Source organism: Coregonus clupeaformis, chromosome 9, assembly GCF_020615455.1.
Source record: "Coregonus clupeaformis isolate EN_2021a chromosome 9, ASM2061545v1, whole genome shotgun sequence".
Classification (NCBI taxonomy): domain Eukaryota; kingdom Metazoa; phylum Chordata; class Actinopteri; order Salmoniformes; family Salmonidae; genus Coregonus; species Coregonus clupeaformis.
Genome location: NC_059200.1, coordinates 34,590,934 through 34,617,627, shown reverse-complemented (window position 1 = coordinate 34,617,627; position 26,694 = coordinate 34,590,934). Strand labels below are relative to the sequence as shown.

The following is a 26,694-nucleotide window of genomic DNA, read 5'->3' as shown; positions in this document are numbered from 1 at the left end:
AAATACAGAAACTAAAATTAAGTTCCAATCAATTTTATCACCCACATATTCAGTATATCAGTGCTTTTCAGTTAAATGTCAAGACATTCTTGCCTCCTCCCTTTCCCTAGCATTGAAAAACAATAAAAAATTATAAAGGGACAATTAAAGGTAAGCAACTGTAGATTGATTATTTTCAATGGGATAATGAATGAAAACAACCAATGTGTGAAGCAGTATGTGAGCTATTCCTTATAAATGACACCTAGCTTAGCTTTATCAACTAAGAACTCATTCATCATGACACTAGACCACATGTACCAACTACTCCTCCTTACTCTTTGTACTGCTTTCGTTAGCATGCCCATTCGTGTGCCCATTGGCATTAGCATTAGCCCCATTAGTGCTCATCTTCCCCTCGGCAGTCAGTCGACGAATGCAGTCGAGGGGGCCCTTCCCTTCGAGTACCGAGGGGTTGCGGTAAGACCCGCCAATGCGGTCCCAAAGGGTAAAGTACTGGCCATAGTTGACGTCGAAGAAGAGGTGGTGGTCCGTGTGGTGGGCTGCCCCGTTGACCACCTCCTGCAGCGGTCTGGGCACGCGGTAGTCGCCGTCGTGGATGGACACAGTCCAGATGTTGACGAAGATGTAGAGGGCCAGGTACAGCACCTTGTGCAGAGGGAAGAGGAAGGGGTAGATGTGGTAGGGCAGACCCTGCAGGAAGCCATCAAGCGGGTGGAAGGCGTGGCTGGCAAACGGGGTGGGGATCTTCCACACATGATGCGGCTTGTGGAAGTGCTGAGGGGAGGGAACACGCCACAGAGATGGTCAATTCAAGTGAACCAGATTCAAAAGGAACTGTATTTAGAACATATTTGCTGAGGAATAGATAGCATATAAAACATATGGCCCGTTTGATCACTTTCAAGTGTGCCAGCGATTGAGGATAGGACCAGCAGACGATAACACACACTGGTACCGAAGACATAGCACTGGCTTTGTTCTAGCTCCGTACATTACATACACAAGTACTTAGCAGCTACATGTATGCCAAAAAATTGAGCGGAAAAACTGCACATTTGTTAATCAACATTAAGACAACGTCAACTGCCTTAATCTCAATAAGACAAATTAGCAGAACGATATGACTTAATATACAGGATTTGTCTGTCATTGTGGACTGATCTGTAACTGTGCATCTCCAACATCACTTCTACAGCAACAATCCACTTTCAATTGACAGTGAAGGGACCTACCCAGTACCACACTTCCCCATTGGTAACAAGACTTTGTAATGCTCACCTTGTAAATACTCTTATGGTGAAGAAACCGATGAATCCAATAGATGCACCCGTCAGTGAATAACAGGAAGGAAATCATGCTGAGAAGCACAAAGGGCCAGCCTGAAAAAACAAACCACCATTAGTATCATAATGAGAATACCGTTAGACAAAGTTGCCTAACAAAATGAACAGTATAAACATTACATTACAGTCCCAGCATCGGTGAACGCATTGTCTTACCCATGGGAGATTCTTCGACGTTGTCATAGAGCTTGCTGTATCCTCTGACCTCAAGAAAAAATAACGCCACAGTGGGTACACTGATTATGGGTAGCGAGGTCATGGCGTATTTGACCTCCCGCCGCACCTGGTTCTGAGGACCAACAATGATCTGAGATCAGGCATCAATTCAAATAAATAAATAAAACACATACTGCATATATATACAGTGGGGAGAACAAGTATTTGATACATTGCCGATTTTGCAGGTTTTCCTACTTACAAAGCATGTAGAGGTCTGTAATTTTTATCATAGGTACACAGACGAAATCCAAAAATCCAGAAAATCACATTGTATGATTTTTAAGTAATTAATTTGCATTTTATTGCATGACATAAGTATTTGATCACCTACCAACCAGTAAGAATTCCGGCTCTCACAGACCTGTTAGTTTTTCTTTAAGAAGCCCTCCTGTTCTCCACTCATTACCTGTATTAACTGCACCTGTTTGAACTCGTTACCTGTATAAAAGACACCTGTCCACACACTCAATCAAACAGACTCCAACCTCTCCACAATGGCCAAGACCAGAGAGCTGTGTAAGGACATCAGGGATAAAATTGTAGACCTGCAAAAGGCTGGGATGGGCTACAGGACAATAGGCAAGCAGCTTGGTGAGAAGGCAACAACTGTTGGCGCAATTATTAGAAAATGGAAGAAGTTCAAGATGACGGTCAATCACCCTCGGTCTGGGGCTCCATGCAAGATCTCACCTCGTGGGGCATCAATGATCATGAGGAAGGTGAGGGATCAACCCAGAACTACACAGCAGGACCTGGTCAATGACCTGAAGAGAGCTGGGACCACAGTCTCAAAGAAAACCATTAGTAACACACTACGCCGTCATGGATTAAAATCCTGCAGCGCACGCAAGGTCCCCCTGCACAAGCCAGCGCATGTCCAGGCCCGTCTGAAGTTTTCCAATGACCATCTGGATGATCCAGAGGAGGAATGGGAGAAGGTCATGTGGTCTGATGAGACAAAAATAGAGCTTTTTGGTCTAAACTCCACTCGCCGTGTTTGGAGGAAGAAGAAGGATGAGTACAACCCCAAGAACACCATCCCAACCGTGAAGCATGGAGGTGGAAACATCATTCTTTGGGGATGCTTTTCTGCAAAGGGGACAGGACGACTGCACTGTATTGAGGGGAGGATGGATGGGGCCATGTATCGCGAAATCTTGGCCAACAACCTCCTTCCCTCAGTAAGAGCATTGAAGATGGGTCATGGCTGGGTCTTCCAGCATGACAACGACCCGAAACACACAGCCAGGGCAACTAAGGAGTGGCTCCGTAAGAAGCATCTCAAGGTCCTGGAGTGGCCTAGCCAGTCTCCAGACCTGAACCCAATAGAAAATCTTTGGAGGGAGCTGAAAGTCCGTATTGCCCAGCGACAGCCCAGAAGGTCTGTATGGAGCAGTGGGTCAAAATCCCTGCTGCAGTATGTGCAAACCTGGTCAAGACCTACAGGAAACTTATGATCTCTGTAATTGCAAACAAAGGTTTCTGTACCAAATATTAAGTTCTGCTTTTCTGATGTATCAAATACTTATGTCATGCAATAAAATGCAAATGAATTACTTAAAAATCATACAATGTGATTTTCTGGATTTTTGTTTTAGCTTCCGCCTCTCACAGTTGAAGTGTACCTATGATAAAAATTACAGACCTCTACATGCTTTGTAAGTAGGAAAACCTGCAAAATCGGCAGTGTATCAAATACTTGTTCTCCCCACTGTGTATATATATATATATATATATATATATATATATATATATATCACACACACACACACACACACATCTACTTTGTGCATGACTAGAGATGAACGTACTTTGGTGCGAAAAGTGCAAATCAATCCCAGAACAACAGCAAAGGACCTTGTGAAGATGCTGGAGGAAACAGGTACAAAAGTATCTATATCCACAGTAAAACGAGTCCTATATCGACATAACCTGAAAGGCCGCTCAGCAAGGAAGAAGCCACTGCTCCAAAACTGCCATAAAAAAGCCAGACTACGGTTTGCAACTGCACATGGGGACAAAGACCGTACTTTTTGGAGAAATGTCCTCTGGTCTGATGAAACAAAAATAGAACTGTTTGGCCATAATGACCATCATTATGTTTGGAGGAAAAAGGGGGGCTTGCAAGCCAAAGAACACCATCCCAACCGTGAAGCACGGGGGTTGCAGCATCATGCTGTGGGGGTGCTTTGCTGCAGGAGGGACTGGTGCACTTCAGAAAATAGATGGCATCATGAGGAAGGAAAATTATATGGATATATTGAAGCAACATCTCAAGACATCAGTCAGGAAGTTAAAGCTTGGTCGCAAATGGGTCTTCCAAATGGACAATGACCCCAAGCATACTTCCAAAGTTGTGGCAAAATGGCTTAAGGACAACAAAGTCAAGGTATTGGAGTGGCCATCACAAAGCCCTGACCCCAAGAAACACTAGCAATGGACATTAGACCGTTGGAAATGTGTCCTTTGGTCTGGAGTCCAAATTGGAGATTTTTGGTTCCAACAGCTGTGTCTTTGTGAGACGCGATGTGGGTGAACGGATGATCGCCGCATGTGTAGTTCCCACCGTAAAGCATGGATGAGGAGGTGTTATGCTGTGGGGGTGCTTTGCTGGTGACACTGTTTGTGATTTATTTAGAATTCAATGCACACTTAACCAGCATGGCTACTACAGTGATACGCCATCTCATCTGGTTTGGGCTTTGTGGGACTATCATTTGTTTGTCAACAGGACAAAGACCCAACACACCTCCAGGCTGTGTAAGGGCTATTTTACCAAGAAGGAGAGTGATGAGTGCTGCATCAGACGACCTGGCATCCACAATCCCCCGACCTCAACCCAATTGAGATGGTTTGGGATGAGTCAGACGGCAGAGTGAAGGAAAAGCAGCCAACAATGGCTCAGCATATGTGGGAACTCCTTCAAGACTGTTGGAAAAGCATTCCAGGTGAAGCTGGTTGAGAGAATGTCAAGAGTGTGCAAAGCTGTCATCAAGGGAAAGGGTGGCTATTTGAAGAATCTCAAATATAAAGTATATTTTGATTTGTATAACACTTTTTTGGTAACTACATGATTCCATGTGTTATTTCATAGTTTTGATGTCTTCACTATTATTCTACAATGTAGAAAATAGTAACAATAAAGAAAAAACCTTGAATGAGTAGGTGTGTCCAAACTTTTGACTGGTACTGTATGTATGTATGTATGTATGTATATGTATGTATGTATGTATGTATGTATGTATGTATAGTGAGGGAAAAAAGTATTTGATCCCCTGCTGATTTTGTACGTTTGCCCACTGACAAAGAAATGATCAGTCTATACTTTTAATGGTAGGTTTATTTGAACAGTGAGAGACAGAATAACAACAAAAACATCCAGAAAAGCGCATGTCAAAAATGTTATAAATTGATTTGCATTTTAATGAGGGAAATAAGTATTTGACCCCCTCTCAATCAGAAAGATTTCTGGCTCCCAGGTGTCTTTTATAAAGGTAACGAGCTGAGATTAGGAGCACACTCTTAAAGGGAGTGCTCCTAATCTCAGCTTGTTACCTGTATAAAAGACACCTGTCCACAGAAGCAATCAATCAATCAGATTCCAAACTCTCCACCATGGCAAAGACCAAAGAGCGCTCCAAGGATGTCAGGGACAAGATTGTAGACCTACACAAGGCTGGAATGGGCTACAAGACCATCGTCAAGCAGCTTGGTGAGAAGGTGACAACAGTTGGTGCGATTATTCGCAAATGGAAGAAACACAAAAGAACTGTCAATCTCCCTCTGCCTTGGGCTCCATGCAAGATCTCACCTCGTGGAGTTGCAATGATCATGCGAACGGTGAGGAATCAGCCCAGAACTACACGGGAGGATCTTGTCAATGATCTCAAGGCAGCTGGGACCATAGTCACGAAGAAAACAATTGGTAACACACTACACGGTGAAGGACTGAAATCCTGCAGCGCCCGCAAGGTCCCCCTGCTCTAGAAAGCACATATACAGGGCCGTCTGAAGTTTGCCAATGAACATCTGAATGATTCAGAGGAGAACTGTGTGAAAGTGTTGTGGTCAGATGAGACCAAAATCGAGCTCTTTGGCATCAACTCAACTCGCCGTGTTTGGAGGAGGAGGAATGCTGCCTATGACCCCAAGAACACCATCCCCACCGTCAAACATGGAGGTGGAAACATTATGCTTTGGGGGTGTTTTTTCTGCTAAGGGGACAAGACAACTTCACCGCATCAAAGGGACGATGGACAGGGCCATGTACCGTCAAATCTTGGGTGAGAACCTCCTTCCCTCAGCCAGGGCATTGAAAATGGGTCGTGGATGGGTATTCCAGCATGACAATGACCCAAAACACACGGCCAAGGCAACAAAGGAGTGGCTCAAGAAGAAGCACATTAAGGTCCTGGAGTGGCCTAGCCAGTCTCCAGACCTTAATCCCATAGAAAATCTGTGGAGGGAGCTGAAGGTTCGAGTTGCCAAACCTCAGCCTCGAAACCTTAATGACTTGGAGAAGATCTGCAAAGAGGAGTGGGACAAAATCCCTCCCGAGATGTGTGCAAACCTGGTGGCCAACTACAAGAAACGTCTGACCTCTGTGATTGCCAACAAGGGTTTTGCCACCAAGTACTAAGTCATGTTTTGCAGATGGGTCAAATACTTATTTCCCTCATTAAAATGCAAATCAATTTATAACATTTTTGACATGCGTTTTTCTGGATTTTGTTGTTGTTATTCTGTCTCTCACTGTTCAAATAAACCTACCAGTAAAATTATAGACTGATCATGTCTTTGTCAGTGGGCAAACGTACAAAATCAGCAGGGGATCAAATACTTTTTTCCCTCACTGTATGTATGTATGTATGTACAGTGCTATAAAAAAGTATTTGCCGAGATGGGTCCCATTATGCCTGCCGAAAACCACTGCATTCCACAGTAAGAACATCATACCAAAGGTCAAGCATGGTGGTGGTGGTGTGATGGTTTGTGGATGCTTTGCTGCCTCAGGACCTGGACGACTTGCCTTAATAGAAGGAACCATGAATTCTGTATCAGAGAATTCTACAAGAGAACGTCAGACCATCCGTCTGTGAGCTGAAGCTGAAGCACAGCTGGGTCATGCAGCAAGACAATGATCCAAAACACACAATCAAGTCTACATGAAAATTGCTAAAAAGCAACAAATTGGAAGTTTTGGAATGGCATAGTCAAAGTCCAGACCTAATCCCAATTGAGATGTTGTGGCAGGACTTGAAACGAGCAGTTCATGCTTGAAAACCCACACGTCACTGACTTAAAGCAGTTCTGCATGGAAGAGTGGGCCAAAATTCCTCCACAGCGACGTGAGAGACTGATCAACAACTACAGGAAGCATTTGGTTGGAGTCATTGCAGCTAAAGGTGGCACAACCAGTTATTGAGTGTAAGGGGGCAATTACTTTTTCACACAGGGGAATTGGGTGTTTCATAACTTTGTTTATGAAATAAATATGTAATTGTTGTGTTATTTGTTCACTTATGTTCCCTTTATCTAATATTAGGTTTTGGTTGAAGATCTGATAACATTCAGTATCACAAATATTTAGCAAAAGTAGAGAAAATTAGAAAGGGGGCAAATACTTTTTCATAGCACTGTATGTATGTATGTATGTATGTATGTATGTATGTATGCATGTATGTATACAGTTGAAGTATGAAGTTTACATACACCTTTGCAAATACACTTAAACTCAGTTTTTCACAATTCCTGACATTTAATCCTAGTAAAAATCCCCTGTCTTAGGTCAGTTAGGATCACTTTATTTTAAGAATGTGAAATGTCAGAATAATAGTATAGAGAATTATTTATTTCAGCTTTTATTTCTTTCATCACATTCCCAGTGGGTCAGAAGTTACACTCAATTAGTATTTGGTAGCATTGCCTTTAAATTGTTTAACTTGGGTCAAATGTTTCGGGTAGCCTTCCACAAGCTTCCCACAATATGTTGGGTGAATTTTGGCCCATTCCTCCAGACAGAGCTGGTGTAACTGAGTCAGGTTTGTAGGCCTCCTTGCTCGCACACGCTTTTTCAGTTCTGCCCACACATTTTCTATAGGATGGAGGTCAGGGCTTTGTGATGGCTACTCCAATACCTTGACTTTGTTGTCCTTAAGCCATTTTGCCACAACTTTTGAAGTATGCTTGGGGTCATTGTCCATTTGGAAGACCCATTTGCGACCAAGCTTTAACTTCCTGACTGATGTCTTGAGATGTTGCTTCAATATATCCACATAATTTTCCTTCCTCATGATGCAATCTATTTTGTAAAGTGCAACAGTCCCTCCTGCAGCAAAGCACCCGCACAGCATGATGATGCCACCCCCGTGCTTCATGGTTGGGATGGTGTTCTTTGGCTTGCAAGCAACCCCCTTTTTCCTCCAAACATAACAATGGTCATTATGGCCAAACAGTTCTATTTTTGTTTCATCAGACCAGAGGACATTTCTCCAAAAAGTACGATCTTTGTCCCCATGTGCAGTTGCAAACCGTAGTCTGGCTTTTTTATAGCGGTTTTGGAGCAATGGCTTCTTCCTTGCTGAGCGGCCTTTCAGGTTATGTCGATATATGAAACGTTTTACTGTGCATATAGATACTTTTGTACCTGTTTCCTCCAGCATCTTCACAAGGTCCTTTGCTGTTGTTCTGGGATTGATTTGCACTTTTCGCACCAAAGTACGTTCATCTCTAGGAGACAAACACGTCTCCTTCCTGAGCGGTATTACATTTACATTTTAGTCATTTAGCAGACGCTCTTATCCAGAGCGACTTACAGGAGCAATTAGGGTTAAGTGCCTTGCTCAAGGGCACAGACAGATTTTTCACCTAGTCGGCTCGGGGATTAGAACCAGAATTAGCGACCTCTCGGTTACTGGCACAACGCTCTTAACCACTAAGCTACCAGCCGCCGGTATGACGGCTGCGTGGTCCCATGGTGTTTATACTCAGGCACTATTGTTTGTACAGATGAACGTGGTACCTTCAGGCATTTGGAAATTGCTCCCAAGGATGAACCAGACTTGTGGAGGTCTACAATATTTTTTCTGAGTTCTTGGCTGATTGCTTTTGATTTTCCCACGATGTCAAGCAAAGAGGCACTGAGTTTGAAGGTAGGCCTTGAAATTCATCCACAGGTACACCTCCAATTGACTCAAATGATGTCAATTAGCCTATCAGAAGCTTCTAAAGCCATGACATCATTTTCTGGAATTTTCCAAGCTGTTTAAAGGCACAGTCAACTTGTATGTAAACTCACAATAATATTTATAAACACTATATACACTTTCACTGACACACTACACTGACAGTGCAAGATAGGGTCAGTGCAGATAGTCCGGGTAACCATTTAATTAACAATTTATCAGTCTTATGGCTATTTAGCAGTCTTATGGCTTGGGGGTAGAAGCTGTCTCGGAGCCTGTTGGTCCGAGAGCCAATGCTCTGGTACCGTTTGCCGGACGGTAGCTGAGTGAACAGTCTATGGCTTGGGTGGCTGGAGTCTTTGGCTATTTATCAGGCCTTCCTCTGACCCTGCCTGTTATAGAGGTCCTGGGTGGCAGGGAGCTCGGCCCCAGTGATGTACTGGGCTGTCCACACCACCCTCTGTAGTGCTTTGTGGTCGAGGATGGTGCACTTGCCATACCAAGCAGTGATGCAGCCAGTCAAGATGTTCTCGATGGTACAGCTGTATAACTTTTTGAGGATCCGAGAGCCCATGCCAAAGCCTTTCAGCCTCCTGCGGGGGAGAGGCGCTGTCGTGCCCTCTTCACAACTGTGCGGGTGTGTGTGGACCATGTTAAGTCCTTAGTGATGTGCACGCCAAGGAACTTGAAGCTTTCGACCCGGTCCACTACAGCCCCGTCGATGTGGATGGGGGTTTGCTATCCCCTCTTTCTCCTGTAGTCTACGATCAGCTCCTTGGTCTTACTGACGTTGAGGGAGAGGCTCTGTGTATGGCTTTTGACCACTTCTTTGGATTCGTCATGTCTTACTCATTGTTAGAAAAAAGTTTGGTCCAAATCGGATGTTAGGTACTATAATTATTTAATAATTGCCAATTTGGGTGCAATCAATTACCTTAATTTCTCAAAGATCAAATTATATTTCAACAAAATAATGTTGCAGGAATGCTAATCGTATCTGTTTTTAACAACAGAAATGATTTCAGATCAATCTTAGATGGTGGGTATCGAAATCCTCTTTCTTGTGTTTGAGGTGGAACGACCCAGCTGTAGTCTTTGAACAGCATTCTCACATAGTTATTTCCCCTCTTGTCCAGGTGGGAGAGGGCAGTGTGAAGTGCAATTAAGATTGCATCACTGGTGGATCTGTTGGGGCGGTATGCAAATTGGAGTGGGTCCAGGGTGTCTGGGAATAAAAGCACTGTATTTGGGACAAATCATTCACTAAACCTCAACTAAATCTTGTAATGAATAATGTGGAAAATGAGAAAGTTGAGGTGACTAAACTGCTTGGAGTAACCCTGGATTGTAAACTGTCATGGTCAAAACATGTTGATACAACAGTAGCTAAGATGGGGAGAAGTCTGCCCATAATAAAGCGCTGCTATGCCTTCTTAACAACACTATCAACAAGGCAGGTCCTACAGACCCTAGTTTTGTCGCACCTGGACTACTGTTCAGTCATGTGGTCATGTGCCACAAAGAGGGACTTAGGAAAATTGCAATTGGCTCAGAACAGGGCAGCACGGCTGGCCCTTAATTGTACACGGAGAGCTAACATTAATTATATGCATGTCAATCTCTCATGGCTCAAAGTGGAGGAGAGATTGACTTCATCACTACTTGTTTTTGTAAGAAGTGTTGACAAGCTGAATGCACCGAGCTGTCTGTTTTAAAACTACTAGCACACAGCTCAGACAGCCATGCATACCCCACAAGACATGCCACCAGAGGTCTCTTCACAATCCCCAAGTCCAGAACAGACTATGGGAGGCGCACAGTACTACATAGAGCCATGACTACATGGAACTCTATTCCACATCAGGTAACTGATGCAATCAGTAGATCAGATTTAACAAACGGATAAAAATACACCTTATGGAACAGCGGGGACTGTGAAGAGACACACACAGGTACAGACACGCATAGGCACACGGGCGCTAGCACACGCACTCTACACACACGTACATTGTAATATTGTTGTATGGTGGTATCATTCATTTTGTGTTGTAGATATGTAGTGGTGTAACAATGTTATATGATGTATTGTTTTATCTTTTGTTTTATGTGTAATGTAAGTGCCTTAATGTGTTTGGACCTCAGGAAGAGTAGCTGCTGCCTTAGCAGCAGCTAATGAAGATCCCTAATAAATACAAATGGTGTTGATATGGGTTATGACCAGCCTTTCAAAGCTCTTCATAATTACAGATGGGAGTATTACAGGGTGATAGTCATTTATGCAGGTTACCTTGGAGTTCTTGGGAAGAGGGCCAATGGTGGTCAGCTTGAAACATGTTGGGATTACAGACTGGGACAGGGAGAGATTGAAAATGATCGTGACGACACTTGCCAGCTGATCTGCACATTCCTTGAGAACTCGCCCTGGTATTCAGTCTGGCCCGGCAGCCTTGCGAGTGTTAACCTGTTTAAAAGTTTTACTCACATTGGCCACCGAGAGCGAGATCACAAAGTCATCCGGAACAACAGGGGCTTTCCCGCAAGACTCAGTGTTGTATTCCTTGAAGCCAGCATAAAAGGCATTTTGCTCATTTGGGAGTTCTGCATCACTGAGTATCTCACGGCTGGGTTTCCCTTTTTTAAAATCTGTTATCGTCTGCAAGCCCTGCCACATACGACGAGCGTCAGAGCAGGTGTAACAGGATTCCACCTTCCTCCTATATTGTCCTTTTGCATGATTGATGTCTTGTTGGAGGTCGTAGCGGGCTTTCTTGTATGCGTCCATGTCCGTGTCCTGTTCCTTGTAAGCGGTATCTCTAGCCTTTTGCCCAACGCGGAATCCATGGTTTTTGGATACGTTCGTATAGTCACTGTGGGGACGATGTCTTCTATGCACTTATTGAGGAAGCCCGTGACTGATGTGGTAAACTCCTCAATGCCATCGGATGAATCCCAGAACGTATCCCAGTCTGTACTAGCAAAACAGTCCTGTAACCCTGTGTCTTCTTCATCGGACCACTTCTGTATTGAGCACGCCACCAGTACTTCCTGTTTAAGCTTTTGTTTGTAAACGGGAAGCAGGAGAATAGAGTCGTGGTCAGATTTGCTGAAGGGAGGACGAGGGAGGTCCTTGTATGCGTTTCTGTGGGTAGAATAAAAGTGGTCTAGAGTTTTAGCGCCTCTAGTGACGCAGGAGACGTGTTTGTAGAAGTGAGGTTAAGTCTCCCCGCAATAGTTAGTTTAAGTCTCCACCCACCAGAAACACTTTTTCTAGGTGAGCGGTTTCTTGTTTGTTTATGGCCCCATACAGTTTGTTAAGTGCCAAAGTGGCGTTGGTTTGTGGTGGGATGTAGACAGCCGTGATAATTACGGTATATAAAAGGGTCTCCAACTCACCATGGTGTAATTTATAGCAGGTGAGCAAAAGCTTGAGATTTCCTTCACATTGGAAGTAGCGCACCAGTTGTTTATGAAGAGGCACACCCCTCCCCCTTTGGACTTGCCCGAGGCTACCTTCGTCCGATCGTGCCGCTGCATGGAGAAACCATTGAGTTCTACGTACATTGGTCATCCAGCCACGTCTCTGCAAGGCATATAATATTGCAGCTTTTCAAGTCTCTCTGATAGGAGACTCTTGAACGAAGCTCATCCATCTTATTCTCGAGTGACTGGACATTTGCCAATAGAACGGAGGGGAGTGCCGGTGATTTTATTTTGGTCTCAGTCTCACCAGGAGGTCGTCTTGTCTACCGCGTCTACACCTGCAGCGTTTTGGTAGCCCATGAAACAAAGGAATGGGGTCCGGTATGAACAAGGGAACAGCTGAGTCAGAATTGAATTTCAGATTTGAAGTCGAAAGCGAGGTTAGTAACTGTTGATCTGATGTCTAGAAGTGCTTGGTGGTTATATGTGATAATAGTATGAACTTTCTGTACAAAAAAAGTATAGATAAACAAAAAAAAGTCACTAAATAACAAAGTCGGGTTGAAACTTGTAAGATGTCGCCCTTCTCCGTCGGCGCCATCATTGAGAAAACACTTGGGAAGAAAGAATAGTAACCAAGAAGCAAATGCCAACTCAAGTAGTAGCCTAACCTTACATTATGTCAATAAACCTTCCTCGATGCTATTCATAAATATATAGTTTGTCGCAGTTCAACTGCATACAACTATATTGTGGCCTGGTCCCAGATATTTTTGTGTTCTCTTGCCAAGTCCTCCAGGTGTTGTGACGTTTAACAAGATCTGGGACCTGGCTACAAGTATTGAGTATTATAAAGAAGGAAATACCTTTAGAAACTGTGGATGTTTCATGAGGTTGTGGTCAAAGATGAAGTGGTAGCTCAGCCACCCCAGGCCCAGGTAGAGGACCGCGGCTCCCAGGTTGGTGACTACCAACAGGCTGATGATCTGGCGCAGCGCCCCGTCTTCAGGCCACGACGACGGGTACACGTAGGGGGTGAGGACATAGTGGTCGGCGACATTCAGCACGAGATCCATGTCGAATCTGTCAAGTTGATAAGTAATGGCTTTGAGCAGAGCCTTCTAGACTCCTCCTCTCAAGGAGCCTATCCTACCCACAAATCACAAGTGACAAAAAATTCTGCAACATCTGCAAATTTCTCACTTCTCAAAACCAGAGAGAAGGCTCAGACAGAGAGAAGGCTCAGGTTTTGAGAAGTGAGGAATTCGCAGATGTAGCAGACAATGTCACAAATGATTTGTGGGTAGAATAGACTCCTTGAGAGTGACACATCACATGTAAACTGGACATGGCTTATGGATAGGGTGGGTAGTCAACTAGTCAATGTTAGATCTATAGGCTATAACAATCATATTTTCATCATACAGATACAGTAGTGTGTTACTAGAACTCAGATCATGTACAGTAAATGACAATATGATAAATGGTAGGCAGGCCTAGTACTGTAGGTGTTTTTTGTGGAATGCTACTGATAGTACTTTTTAAAGCAGTGACATTTGGGAATACCTTGGGGTAAACTACATTAGTCTTTCACTAGGCAGTCTTTTCGGTGTCCCGGCACTACCAAAGGGTTTCCAAGAATGGGAATTCTTATTTGGGTACAGGCTAGTCATTGTAGATCCTTGGTATTTAAGAAAGATGATAGCATGCATATCCCATATGTTCGGTCAGAAGATACATGCCATTACGTTAAATTTTTTGGAATACCAAGGTTCTATATCGTGGAGCTCCACCCATAGGGGAGCTCTGCTCCTATTGGTTTACCCCGCTGCCTAGGCAGCGAACAGGCTGAGACAAAATTATGCACACACCTGCAGTTAGAGTTACTAGATAAGTGGCTTGGGGCCACGGAGTCTACATTCCGTTATGTCAAAGGAGATTACTGATGTTTATGATAGCATGATTGATGGACAGGATATACTGACTTGGGGTAAAGAGTAATAACATCAAAGAATGAGAGTGCCCATGATGATTACCAGATTTTCGTGGAGAGACTTGTAACAGAGTGTATATATATAGAGAGAGTGGATCTTTGTTCTGGAGTTCGGAGATGGTAGAGGCAAAGCTCTGTCCTTCTGTTATAACTAACCATGTTACCATATTAAATATCTAATATGAACTCCCCATCGAAAGTGTCTAAGTACATCCTTACATTCATAATCACTTGATACCCTAGAAACTCATAACACCCCTTTTCCATTGGGAAGTGTGAGGTCAATTTTATCCCTGGGCGATGACGACACAGGCTCTGAATTATCAGCAGCCCCGTCTTACGCCACAGCCTCTCTGCGCTCTGACTTTCCAGGGCTCATCGAGAGGGCTGCTAAGCGCCTGGAGATTAGGCTGCCCCCTGTTCCCTCCAACCCGGAAGTGGACATGGAGGGCGGCCCCTATTCTCGGCCTAGGAGGGCGGCGGTACCTTTGGCTCCGACCATGCCCTCGCTCAACAAATACATTGAGGGCTCATGGGAGGCACCCTTGGCAGCGAGTGCGCCGGCCAAGGCGTATCTCCCATTCACTAGAGTGGAAGGGAGACAGTAGGGCTTTTCTAAGGGAATCCCCAGGCTCGAGAGCGCCATGGCTGCGTACCTCGTGCCGGGTTCGTGTTCCTGGCCCTCGTCCAAAAAAGCCACTCTGCCTTCACAGAAGGACCGGCTCACAGCACAGCTGCTGGATAAGTCCTTCGTGTTGGGAGCCCAGGCTGTAGCAGCAGCAAACAACATTGCCCTCCTCGCAGCCTCTCTGTCCCGTCTAACCACGGGTAAGTCTGAGCTCTCAGGGGAGGAGGTGGAAGAGGCGTCCAGGATTTCTGGCGCCATTCTCCACCTGACGCAGGCGTCGGCCGTTTGTGCGGGGAGGTCCATGGCCACTTCGGTGGTCAAGGAGCGACACCTCTGGCTGTCTCTGACGGCCATGAAAGAGGCCGATTGAGCGTCACTCTTGAATGACCCCATCTCTGACGACGGCCTGTTTGGGGTCGCCGTCAAGGATGCAACGGAGCGTTTCATCAAGCTTGACGAGGAGAGGAAGCATCTGGCCAGACACCTGCCACTGGAAGGGAGATCTGGCTCTGCGCCACGGAAACCGTCAACTTACGCCGCCTCTAGTAGACCTAGGTCTACTGCGAGGCGTCGTGCCCGGCATCAGACGGCAGCCTCCAGCAGCAGGGGAGAGGGCTCCGCCCCTCCGGCAGCGCCAGAGGTTCCGACCATTCCGTCGGCGAGAGAGGTCATCAGCACGTCGTCATGGCATCACCCGAAGGGCGGCCAGAAGAGACAGCGTTTATGACATGGCGAGGGGGAGATAATGGGAGATGGCACAGCGCCTGGTTCGCCTGTGCCCACTATTCCCCCCCACCCTTCTGTTGAGGGTATGGAGGAAACTGTGTTTTTTGGTGCATGTAATAAAGAGTTGGCTCCAATTGACTTTGTCACAAGAGAGTCCCTTTTCCATGATACATCCGATAATGTTCAGGTTCCTTCACTCTCTCTCACACCACTCTGAGTGTAGCACAGCCCACCAAGGGTGCGTAGCTGAGCACACACGAGGCAGGTGTAAGTAAGGTAACAAGGCGCCGCCTTGCTATACCTCATAAAAACCTCACACCACAGACTCCTAGGAGTGTTGTAGTGAAGGTTTCACATAGCAGACTGCGTACACAGCCAGGTAATGGAATGATGATGCAATCGCTATTGAGAGACGGCGCTCTGACTCAGGCTAGCGCCTCAGTCAGTGCAGTTCAGACCCGTGCTGGGATAACGAGGTTACGAGTATAACCAACGTATCGGCGCCCCCGTTTCTCTCAGAACACACTCATGTTTCCTCTCCCTTTCATGGGAGGCTCGCCTTGGGCTGTTCCACCACTTCAGTGTTGGGGAACAGCGGCGGCAAGGGCCGTCGAGGAATACAGGTCCTTCCTACTGAATGGACCACAGCTTCGCGCTCTTCCGCTTTCTCAGCATTATTGGGAGTGGCGACGAAGCAGTACCCTCTCCCGCTGGCTAGACCAGACGCTGGAGAAGGGTTATGCCATCCAATTTCATCAGATCCCCCCCCTATTCAGGGGTGTGGTAGAGACAGTGATGAAAACGCCGGAAAAAGTAGCCGCTCTTGTAACAGAGATTACGGAACTTTTTGCGAAGGAGGCGGTCACAGTAGTTCCCTGGGAGCAAAGGAACAGGGGGCTCTATTCGCCCTACTTCCTGGTGCCCAAAAAGACGGGGGGAATGAGGCCAATATTGGATTTACGCGTTCTCAATGAGAGCGTAACCAAACGGCCCTTTCGAATGCTAACGACAAAACATCTACTGGAATGTGTCCAGAAGGGAGAATTTTGTATGAGCATAGACCTGAAGGACGCGTACTTTCATGTGCCGGTGTAGCCGCATCACAGGAAGTTTCTGCGTTTCGCCTTTCAAGGGGTGGTGTACGAATTCTCAAGGATGCCATTCGGGTACGCCCTGGCACCTCGCACGTTTTCCAAATGTGTGGAGGTGGCAATAGAACCGTTGCGTCGTCAGGGAATAAGGCTGTTAGCCTACCTAGACGATTTACTGGTTCTCGCCCTGTCAGCAGAGCTGGTGATCACACATACGACACAGACAGTGATTAATTTCACGCGTCTGGGGTTCGCTGTGAATTGGAAAAAGAGTGCACCCTGGCCCAGTCATCAGATTGTCTACTGTGACGATGAGGGCTCGAATTTCGGATCCTCGATGGGCTGCGCTGTTGCTAGCCCTACGAAGGTTTCAGCCGAATCACACGGTAACAGCGCTTTCGGTCATGTCACTCTTGGGTCTCATGTCGTTGGCCCATATCGTGGTTCAGAGTGGGACTCTTGCACATGCGCAGGATACAGCGATGGTTCGCTCAACTACGACTAGACCCAGTGCGTCAACATCGTCGGTTGTTGGTGGTTCCACTCTCGCTCAGAGCAGATCTGAACTATTGGAGAGACCCATGCGTTCTCACGCACAGAGTCCCGATAGGCAGAGTGTCCTCCTACATTCCAGTGTTTACAGATGCCTCTCTGACTGGATGGGGAGGGACATGTCAGACCCAAGCGATAGGAGGTGTGTGGCTTCTTTTGAGTCGCCACATAAACCTCTTGGAGTTGGAAACGGTTCTACTGGTTCTGACCCACTTCGCGTCTACCCCACGGGGTCGTGATGTGCTGGTCTGGTCAAACAACCGAACCACAGTACCCTACATCAATCGCCAGGGAGGAGTCAGGTCTCCTGCACTCCACCGGTCGGCGGAGGAATTGTGGCTGTGGGCTCACGAGCACACTCGCTCGTTGAGAGCAGCACACATTCTAGGCTACTTGAACGTAGGGGCAGACATCATGTCTCGAGGGGGTCCTCGGGACGAGAATTTGTTCTCCAAATTTGGGAACGGTTCGGGAGAGCCGAGGTGGATCTGTTCGCGTCACGTGTGAACGCGCATTGCCCTCTCTGGTTCTCTCTTCGAGCTCAGGACGAACCGCCACTGGGGACGGACGCATTTGCGCACCGACCGTGGCCGAAAGTTCTCCTGTACGCATTTCCACTGCTGTCCTGCATTCTCCCACTGTTAGCCAGGGTGAGATCAGGCGGGCTGTCAATCATATTGGTGGCTCCCGAATGCCCAGGGGCTCCATGGTTCGCGGAGATGATTCAGCTGTTGATTGCACCACCTTGGCCAATTCCACATCAACGGGACGCGCTGTCTCAGGCGGGAGGCGCGATAGGGCAATTGCCCATAATCGGCCAACCACTGACGGTTTGGCACCTGAGAGGGACAGGCTAGAGCGCCGTGGGTTATCTGATTCAGTAATCAGAACCATACAGGGTTCACGTGCCAGTCCCACTTCCAGGGTTTATGCCAGTAAATGGAACGTGTTTTCACAGTGGTGTGTCACAGAGAATGTGGAGCCCGTGTGCTGTCGGGTTGAGAGTGTACTCTCGTTCCTACAGTTTTTATTTGATAAGCAGCGATCGCCCGCCACCATTAAAGTGTTTGCAGCTGCGATTTCGGCCTGTCACGAGGGGTTTGGCAGAGACACTGTCTTCAGCCACCCTCTGGTGAAACGTTTCATATTGGGAATGCAGCGGCTTAGGCCAATGCCTAGAGCCACGCTTCCTCAGTGGGATTTGGCTTTGGTACTAGAAGCCCTCTGCGAGCCGCCGTTCGAGCCATTGAATCAAATTCCCCTCAAGATGCTGTCTTTGAAGACGGCATTGCTGCTCGCTTTGACCACTGCTAAGCGTGTCAGTGATTTGTGTGCTCTGTCGACGAGACCCGACTGCCTCGCCATTAATGGCGATCTGAGCAGAGCGGTGTTACGTCCTAACCCGGCTTTTATGCCGAAGGTTATTAAGAGCTCATATAGATCACAGATCTTAGAGCTGTGGGCTTTTTCTCCCCCTCCTCATGGGTAGAGGAGAGAGGAGAGGCTCCATCGCATGTGTCCAGTGCGTGCTTTGGCACGTTACGTGGAACGCACGGCGGCGATTAGGTCATCGCCTCAGCTGTTTGTGTGCCACGGTGCGGCTGCACTGGGTAGACCACTTTCAAAACAGCGTTTGTCTCATTGGCTTTGTGAAGGCATTGAGACGGCGTATGAGGCGGCGGGGCAGCCATTGCCTCAGGGTGTAAGAGCCCACTCCACTTGTGGAGTAGCGGCTTCTACTGCCCTTTTCAGAGGAACAGGGGTAGAGGATATTTGTGCAGCGGCGTCGTGGTCGTCACCGCCTCCTTTTATCCGTTTATATCTCTTAGATATGTCTTCTAACTCCTTGGCTCAGTCTGTACTCAGCATAGCTGATGGGAGGACTTGAGCTAGGAGAAAGGAATGCAGGACTGAAGAGACAGGTCTCTTTCAGGTCCGCTCCTTATGGAGGAGACATATATGGCATGACTCCTGTCTGACATGTTCAGTACAGTAGATAGCATGTTATTGATCTGCCCACCAGTGTGACTGGGTTGGGGCGGGATGATGAGGGAAATAGTGTTTGCAACTTTGGTTACATTATTATTAGACCAGTCATAGAGTTTTGAAGGAATTGTGACGTCATCTATCTGCTGGTTCAGATTAGTATGACTCATATTCTGGTTATCTGCCCACTAGACATTGGCAATGCCATTTGACTAGGTGAGGTGGATTGTTCTGAGGACACAGTATATTGTGACAGTGTGTCACAGTACTGTGGGACTTGGTCACAGCCATTGCTAGACACGACCTTTTCATTTAAGTGGGAAGTGTTGGGCTCAGCAGGGAGTACATTTTGGAGCGTTGCGCTCCGCCTTAAAACAATAGGAGCAGAGCTCCCCTATTGGGCAAAGCTCCACGATATAGAACGATAGTTACCGGAGTGTAACTCCAGTTCTATGAGTGGAGCGGAGCCCCATAGGACTTAAGGCCCTGCCGACCCTCCAGTCTCGCTGAAGATAATTTCTCGGGAGGCTGATTGAGGGGAAGCGTCCCCTCTTATAGGGACACCTGTACTCCTATTGGCTGCAGATGTGTGCATAATTTTGTCTCAGGCTGTTCGCTGCCTAGGCAGCGGGGTAAACCAATAGGAGCAGAGCTCCCCTATGGGGCTCCGCTCCACTCATAGAACTGGAGTTACACTCCGGTAACTATCGATCTAATTTGGTAGTCTCTTCCAGACATTTCTACAAGGTTGGAGAAACAGTACAACATTTAGAGAAGTGCAGGATCTAGCCCTTGATCATGACTCTCAGTTCCATTACATTTCACATAAAAGTCATTGGACAAAGGCGTCTTCTGTACAGGGGAGTTATGTTAAGAGCCCCGATGCTCGGTCTGAACATTTACACGCATCGCTTGCGGTACACGCATCGCTTGCGGAAGCATTAGGACCTTATCCTTCATATCAGATAAAAATAATTGTCAAAAAACATACACACACCTTTATAGGGTTAGTGTTCCCACATGGCCATATCTCCATGTTACAGCGTGTGTTTACGGAAGACAGACGGAAGACAGAACAAAAACAATGGAGAAAATGCATCCCATAACATTTTAAAATGGAAATAGCTGTTCTATCATTCAGCCTACAGTAGCAGCCAATGTGAGGTGTTCAATGTTGGCCTACATTCCATGAGCATTTTGAAAAAAACATGCAGGGCTTGACATTAATCTGTTTATCCACTTGTCCTTCAGACAAGGAGGTGACTGAAAATGTTGTGTTGTTACAAAATAAAATACATTATTATTCCCATACCATTATTACAGAGAATCAGACAAATTATGCTACCCTCTGCCTATTGGCTACTTAGCTTATTCAAGACCATCTCAAAATACAACACTGCCCCTTTAAGCTCTTTACCCGACTCGCTTTTCAAAGATGTCTTGAACTGTGCACGTTTTGTGCTCTTGCAATCACTCCCCCATTGCTGACTACAAATGATCTATAACTGGGCTAGTAACTCACTAACTAGCAAAGGATATTAACAAATGTGCACACGTGGCTACATGCAGCTCTCGCTTTGATCTCAAAAAAAGTGCATCTACTCAAGACTAGGGCTGTTACGTTGACCGTATTACCGCCACACCGGCGGTTACAAGTCATGACGGCAGTCAAATTCCACGTGACCGTTTAGTCACGGTAATTAGGCTTCTGCAAGCTCTAATGCTGCTGATGGTCATTAGTAGCCTACCAAACTTGCCAAATCATCATTAGAGTCGCATCATGCAACCTTAGAATGTATTAAAAATCAAAACATATAGCCCAACATTTGTATCACAACTAAAGTTACATAAATACCTATAAATTAAGCATATAGGAGTACCTGTTTCTTTGTTAACCGCTCAACACAGAATAGCTAAATGTGCGCACTCCCTCAAATCGTTTGGAGAAAATATCCTTTCTATTTTATTCAGCTATATTCAATTGTATTCTTCATACTATAAAATAATGCCACAGAATTCTAAGCAAATCTTGTCTGCTAAATGAACTAGTGTAGCCCACAGCTATATGGCATAAACAAATCAGGTCCTAACATAAGGACAACTCAGAGTATGTTATTCTGTTCTTCTGAAATAGACTACATTTTCTTCATATCATGTTTCTTTAGACCCATCTAAAATAAATTATTGATTTATTGTGATGGTGTAGGCTATATTACATGGATTTATTAGACTTTTTCCAATTTAGATGTTCCAAAGGTCTGCATCAGTTGCTTGTAGGCTATGCGTGGAAGCCAGGAGATGCTAAATGTGTTTATGTTAATTAACGGTCAATTACCGTGAGACCGGCAGTTATTTGCTTGACAATCACCGGCTGACAAAATTTCATGACCGCCACAGCCCTACTCAAGACCACTCATGCTGTAAACACAGTCCAGTTCAAAGTGAATGGCACATATCCATATATCGCAATGGTCTATTTGCATATAGGCCTACTGCAGCTCTGATTGGTTATGCCGCACCGGTCTGTGTAGAGTATGGGCTGAGTTGTGCGTGTCAATGCAATAGAATCCTACTCCAATGCTACAACAGAATCTCTTGCATAGTTCGCTTTGTTTCGGTATGTTGCATTGAAAGTGGCTAATATGGCGTTGATTCGATCACAATTACCACAGTAAAGGGAAACGTTGATAGTGTTAACTAAGAGGGAAAACTTTAGTAAATTGAGTAAAGTTCAATCTCATGCTTCTCTGCATGGGCTGATATTTCTTCTGCGGCAGTCCCGGGGGAGTTGGTTGTCACTGAAAATTACTTTCAGCTGCAACTGTGATAAAGCTGGCTAAAACAGTAAGTAAGTGTATATTTTGCATTTGTGAAATTATTTTGATGGGGTATGAAAGTAGAGGGATTTATGTTTCTAGAAAGGTATTGCAATTGAGAATCGACTCATATTTGGCTGTTTCGGCTGCCAGAGCCAGTCTACCTCTGAAAACATTTTACATTTTAATCATTTAGCAGACGCTCTTATCCAGAGCGACTTACAGGAGCAATTAGGGTTAAGTGCCTTGCTCAAGGGCACATCGACAGATTTTTCACCTAGTTGGCTCGGGGATTAGAACCAGCGACCTTTCGGTTACTGGCACAACGCTCTTAACCACTAAGCTACCTGCCGCCCCATGTTAATTAATTAGTCTACATACTTTTACAAGTGTAACAATAAAGGCCCCATGTACCCATTTACCACACTACCATATTTGGCCTCAAAGAAAAAGAAAAATAATTGCATTGTGTTCATTACTTTATAGATAGACAGATGGGCAATGTAGGCTTTCCCAAATTAAACGAGTAAATTCTAAACATATCACCTCATAATATATGAACATGTTTCAGATAAGTGACATTCCTGTTATATGCGCTCATACATCGTTGCTAGCTATATATCTACCTAAAAAATCATAATGAAGAGACTGCAATCAATCCCCAATCTACATCCAACGCATCTAAAAGCACAGCTTTATCGCTCATTTGTAAACGTTAGCTACATACATTACAAATATGTATTGTATTCATACTGTATAGTTACATACCTGATGCAGTTGTCCACTATACCAAGCCACTTGATAAGGCGTAAAATGTCATCAAAACTATAGGTACTCGGGTAATCAATCTGCAACTCCCTGTTTAAGAAACTACGTAATGGCACACATATCCAATGGAAATATACTTCCTTGTCACGAAAGGGCTGTATCTTTCGTTTGATTGGACAACTGCCTGATGTGATCATGGCGCTACGAATTTCTAGAGGTGAATTTAAAGAGACATGACTATATACACAGTTATGAAACATCGACATTTACTAAATTAACGTCGGCGCCAAACTATCAAAACAGCTGTTTCATATAGCGTGTCACATGCATAAAGTTATAGTCCACTTATTACTCTCACCCTCTGACATCACAAGCTAAGAAATACACAATATATAACATTTGGGTGCATTCCCTAGTACAAAAATCCTATATGATTATTAGTGATTTTTCCAATAGAATCCTATTGGATTACTTTTTCCAATTGGAAATAAAACGTTTTTATATTGGATCCTATAGGATTCTCGCAGTCCTATAGGATTTTGTGTAACCTGAATCAGAATCCTATTGGAATTCTATTGGACTACTTTTTTCCTATTGGGAATCAAAAGTAATCCTATTGGACCCTATATGATTCTCGCAATCCAATAGGATTTTGTATCACCTCTATCAGAATCCTATTGGACTACTTTTTTCCCTATTGGAAATCAAAAGTAATCCGATTGGATCCTATAGGTTTTTGATAAGTATTGTAGGATTTTGTCACCCCAATCAGAAACCTTTTTTCTTAATTTAACCCATTAAATTATAGTTTGTTGTCATTAGTTCAAGCACAATACAACAACATTTTCAATAACAGTTCTATACTGAACAAAACGATAAACGCAACATGAAACGTGTTTGTCCCATGTTTCATGAGCTGAAATAAAAGATCCCAGAAATGTTTCATACGCACAAAAAGCTTATTTCTCTCCAATTTTGTGCACAAATTTGTTTACATCCCTGTTAATGAGCATTTCTCCTTTGCCAAGATGATCCCTCCACCTGATTAAACAGCATGATCATTACACAGGTGCACCTTGTGCTGGGGACAATAAAAGGCCACTCTAAAATGTGCAGTTTTGTCATAATTCCACAGATATCTCAAGTTTTGAGGAAGCGTGCAATTGGCTTGCTGACTGCAGGAATGTCCACCAGAGCTGTTGCCAGATAATTTAATGTTAATTTCTCTTCCATAAGCCGCCTCCAATGTCCTTTTAGAGAATTTGGCAGTACGTCCAACCGGCCTCACAACCGCAGACCACGTGTAACCATGTCAGTTCTGGACCTCCACATCCGGCTTCTTCACCTGCAGGATCATCTGAGACCAGCCACCCAGGCAGCTGATGAAACTGAGGAGTATTTATGTCTGTAATAAAGCCCTTTTGTGAGGAAAAACTCATTCTGATTGGCTGGGCCTGGCTCCCCAGTGGGTGGGTCTGGCTCCCAAGTGGGTGGGCCTATGCTCACACAGGCTCACCCATGGCTGCGCCTCTGCCCAGTCATGTGAAATCCATTGATTAGAACCTAATTTATTTATTTCAATTGACGGATTTCCTTTATGAACCGTAACTCAGTAAAATCGTTGAAATTGTTGCATGTTGTGTTTTTATTTTTGTTCAGTACATCTACGCTACTGTTAAAAAGTTTTGGGTCACTTAGAAATGTCCTTGTTTTCGATAGAAAACCATTTTTTTTGTCCATTAAAATAACATCAAATTGATCAGAAATACAGTGTAGACATTGTTAATGTTGTAAATGGCTATTGTAGCTGGAAACGGCTGATTTTTAATGGAATATCTACATAGGCGTACAGAGGCCCATTATCAGCAACCATCAGTCCTGTGTTCCAATGGCACGTTGTGTTTGCCTATCCAAGTTTATCATTTTGAAAGGCTAATTGATCATTTGAAAACCCTTTCCAATTATGTTAGCACAGCTGAAAACTGTTGTGCTGATTAAAGAAGCAATACAACTGGCCTTCCTGAGACTAGTTGAGTATCTGGAGCATCAGCAATTGTGGATTCGATTACAGGCTCAAAATGGCCAGAAACACATAACTTTCTTCTGAAACTCATCAGTCTATTCTTGTTCTGAGAAATGAAGGCTATTCCATGTGAGAAATTGCCAAGAAACTGAAGATCTCGTACAACGCTGTGTACTACTCCCTTCACAGAACAGTGCAAACTGTCTCTAACCAGAATAGAAAGAGGAGTGGGAGGCCCCGGTGCACAACTGAGCAAGAGGACAAATACATTAGAGTGTCTAGTTTGAGAACCAGACGCCTCACAGGTCCTCAACTGAAAGCTTCATTAAATAGTACCCGCAAAACACCAGTCTCAACGTCAACAGTGAAGAGGCGACTCCGGGATGCTGACCTTCTAGGCAGAGTTGCAAAGAAAAAGCCATATCTCAGACTGGCCAATTAAAAAAAAAGATTAAGATGGCAAAGGAACACAGACACTGGATAGAGGAAGATTGTAAAAAAGTGTTATGGTCAGACGAATCGAAGTTTGAGGTGTTCGGATCACAAAGAATAACATTTGTGAGACGCAGACCAAATGAAAAGATGCTGGAGGAGTGCTTGATGCCATCTTATTTTATTTATTTAACCAGGTAAGCCAGTTGAGAAAAAGTTCTCATTTACAACTGCGACCTGGCCAAGATAAAGCAAAGCAGTGCGATAAAAACAACAACAACACAGAGTTACATACAGTGAGGGAAAAAAAGTATTTGATCCCCTGCTGATTTTGTACGTTTGCCCACTGACAAAGAAATTATCAGTCTATAATTTTAATGGTAGGTTTATTTGAACAGTGAGAGACAGAATAACAAAAAAAAAATCAAGAAAGACGCATGTCAAAATATTTGTGAATGGATTTGCATTTTAATGAGGGAAATAAGTATTTGACCCCCTCTCAATCAGAAAGATTTCTGGCTCCAAGGTGTCTTTTATACAGGTAACGAGCTGAGATTATGAGCACACTCTTAAAGAGAGTGCTCCTAATCTCAGCTTGTTACCTTTATAAAAGACACCTGTCCACAGAAGCAATCAATCAATCAGATTCCAAACTCTCCACCATGGCCAAGACCAAAGAGCTCTCCAAGGATGTCAGGGACAAGATTGTAGACCTACACAAGGCTGGAATGGGCTACAAGACCATCGCCAAGCAGCTTGGTGTGATTATTCACAAATGGAAGAAACACAAATACCTGTCTGAAGTTTGCCAATGAACATCTGAATGATTCAGATGAGAACTGGGTGAAAGTGTTGTGGTCAGATGAGACCAAAATTGAACTCTTTGGCATCAACTCAACTCGCCGTGTTTGGAGGAGGAGGAATGCTGCCTATGACCCCAAGAACACGGATGGGTATTCCAGCATGACAATGACCCAAAACACACGACCAAGGCAACAAAGGAGTGGCTCATGAAGAAGCACATTAAGGTCCTGGAGTGGCCTAGCCAGTCTCCAGACCTTAATCCCAAAGAAAATCTGTGGAGGGAGCTGAAGGTTCGAGTTGCCAAACGTCAGGCTCGAAACCTTAATGACTTGGAGAAGATCTGCAAAGAGGAGTGGGACAAAATCCCTCCTGAGATGTGTGCAAACCTGGTGGCCAACTACAAGAATCGTCTGACCTCTGTGATTGCCAACAAGGGTTTTGCCACCAAGTACTAAGTCATGTTTTGCAGAGGGGTCAAATACTTATTTCCCTCATTAAAATGCAAATCAATTTATAACTTTTTTGACATGCGTTTTTCTGGATTTTTCTGTTGTTATTCTGTCTCTCACTGTTCAAATAAACCTACCATTAAAATTATAGACTGATCATTTCTTTGTCAGTGGGCAAACGTACAAAATCAGCAGGGGATCAAATACTTTTTTCCCTCACTGTATGGGGTAAACAAAACATAAAGTAAAAAATACAA

General features: G+C 44.8%; 1 protein-coding gene and 1 non-coding gene across 3 annotated transcripts; both read right to left on the bottom strand.

Moving 5' to 3' along the window:
* Nucleotides 1–17: 17 nt before the first annotated feature.
* Nucleotides 18–22,822, bottom strand: sc5d (sterol-C5-desaturase). Of its 2 annotated transcripts, none has more exons than XM_041886345.1 (5): nucleotides 22,730–22,822; nucleotides 13,036–13,252; nucleotides 1,503–1,653; nucleotides 1,282–1,382; nucleotides 18–777 (listed from the first exon to the last, which is right to left on the bottom strand). In XM_041886345.1, the coding sequence occupies exons 2-5, from the start codon at nucleotides 13,243–13,245 to the stop codon at nucleotides 304–306; spliced, it is 936 nt and encodes a 311-aa protein (XP_041742279.1). In that variant the 5' UTR covers nucleotides 13,246–13,252; nucleotides 22,730–22,822; the 3' UTR covers nucleotides 18–303. The 2 variants fall into 2 exon arrangements, with proteins under 2 accessions (XP_041742279.1, XP_041742280.1); XM_041886346.1 differs by having other exon boundaries at nucleotides 1,503–1,635.
* Nucleotides 906–1,043, bottom strand: LOC121574569. The gene has a single exon (XR_006002235.1). It is a non-coding gene; the product is annotated as a small nucleolar RNA SNORA57 (small nucleolar RNA).
* Nucleotides 22,823–26,694: the final 3,872 nt, after the last annotated feature.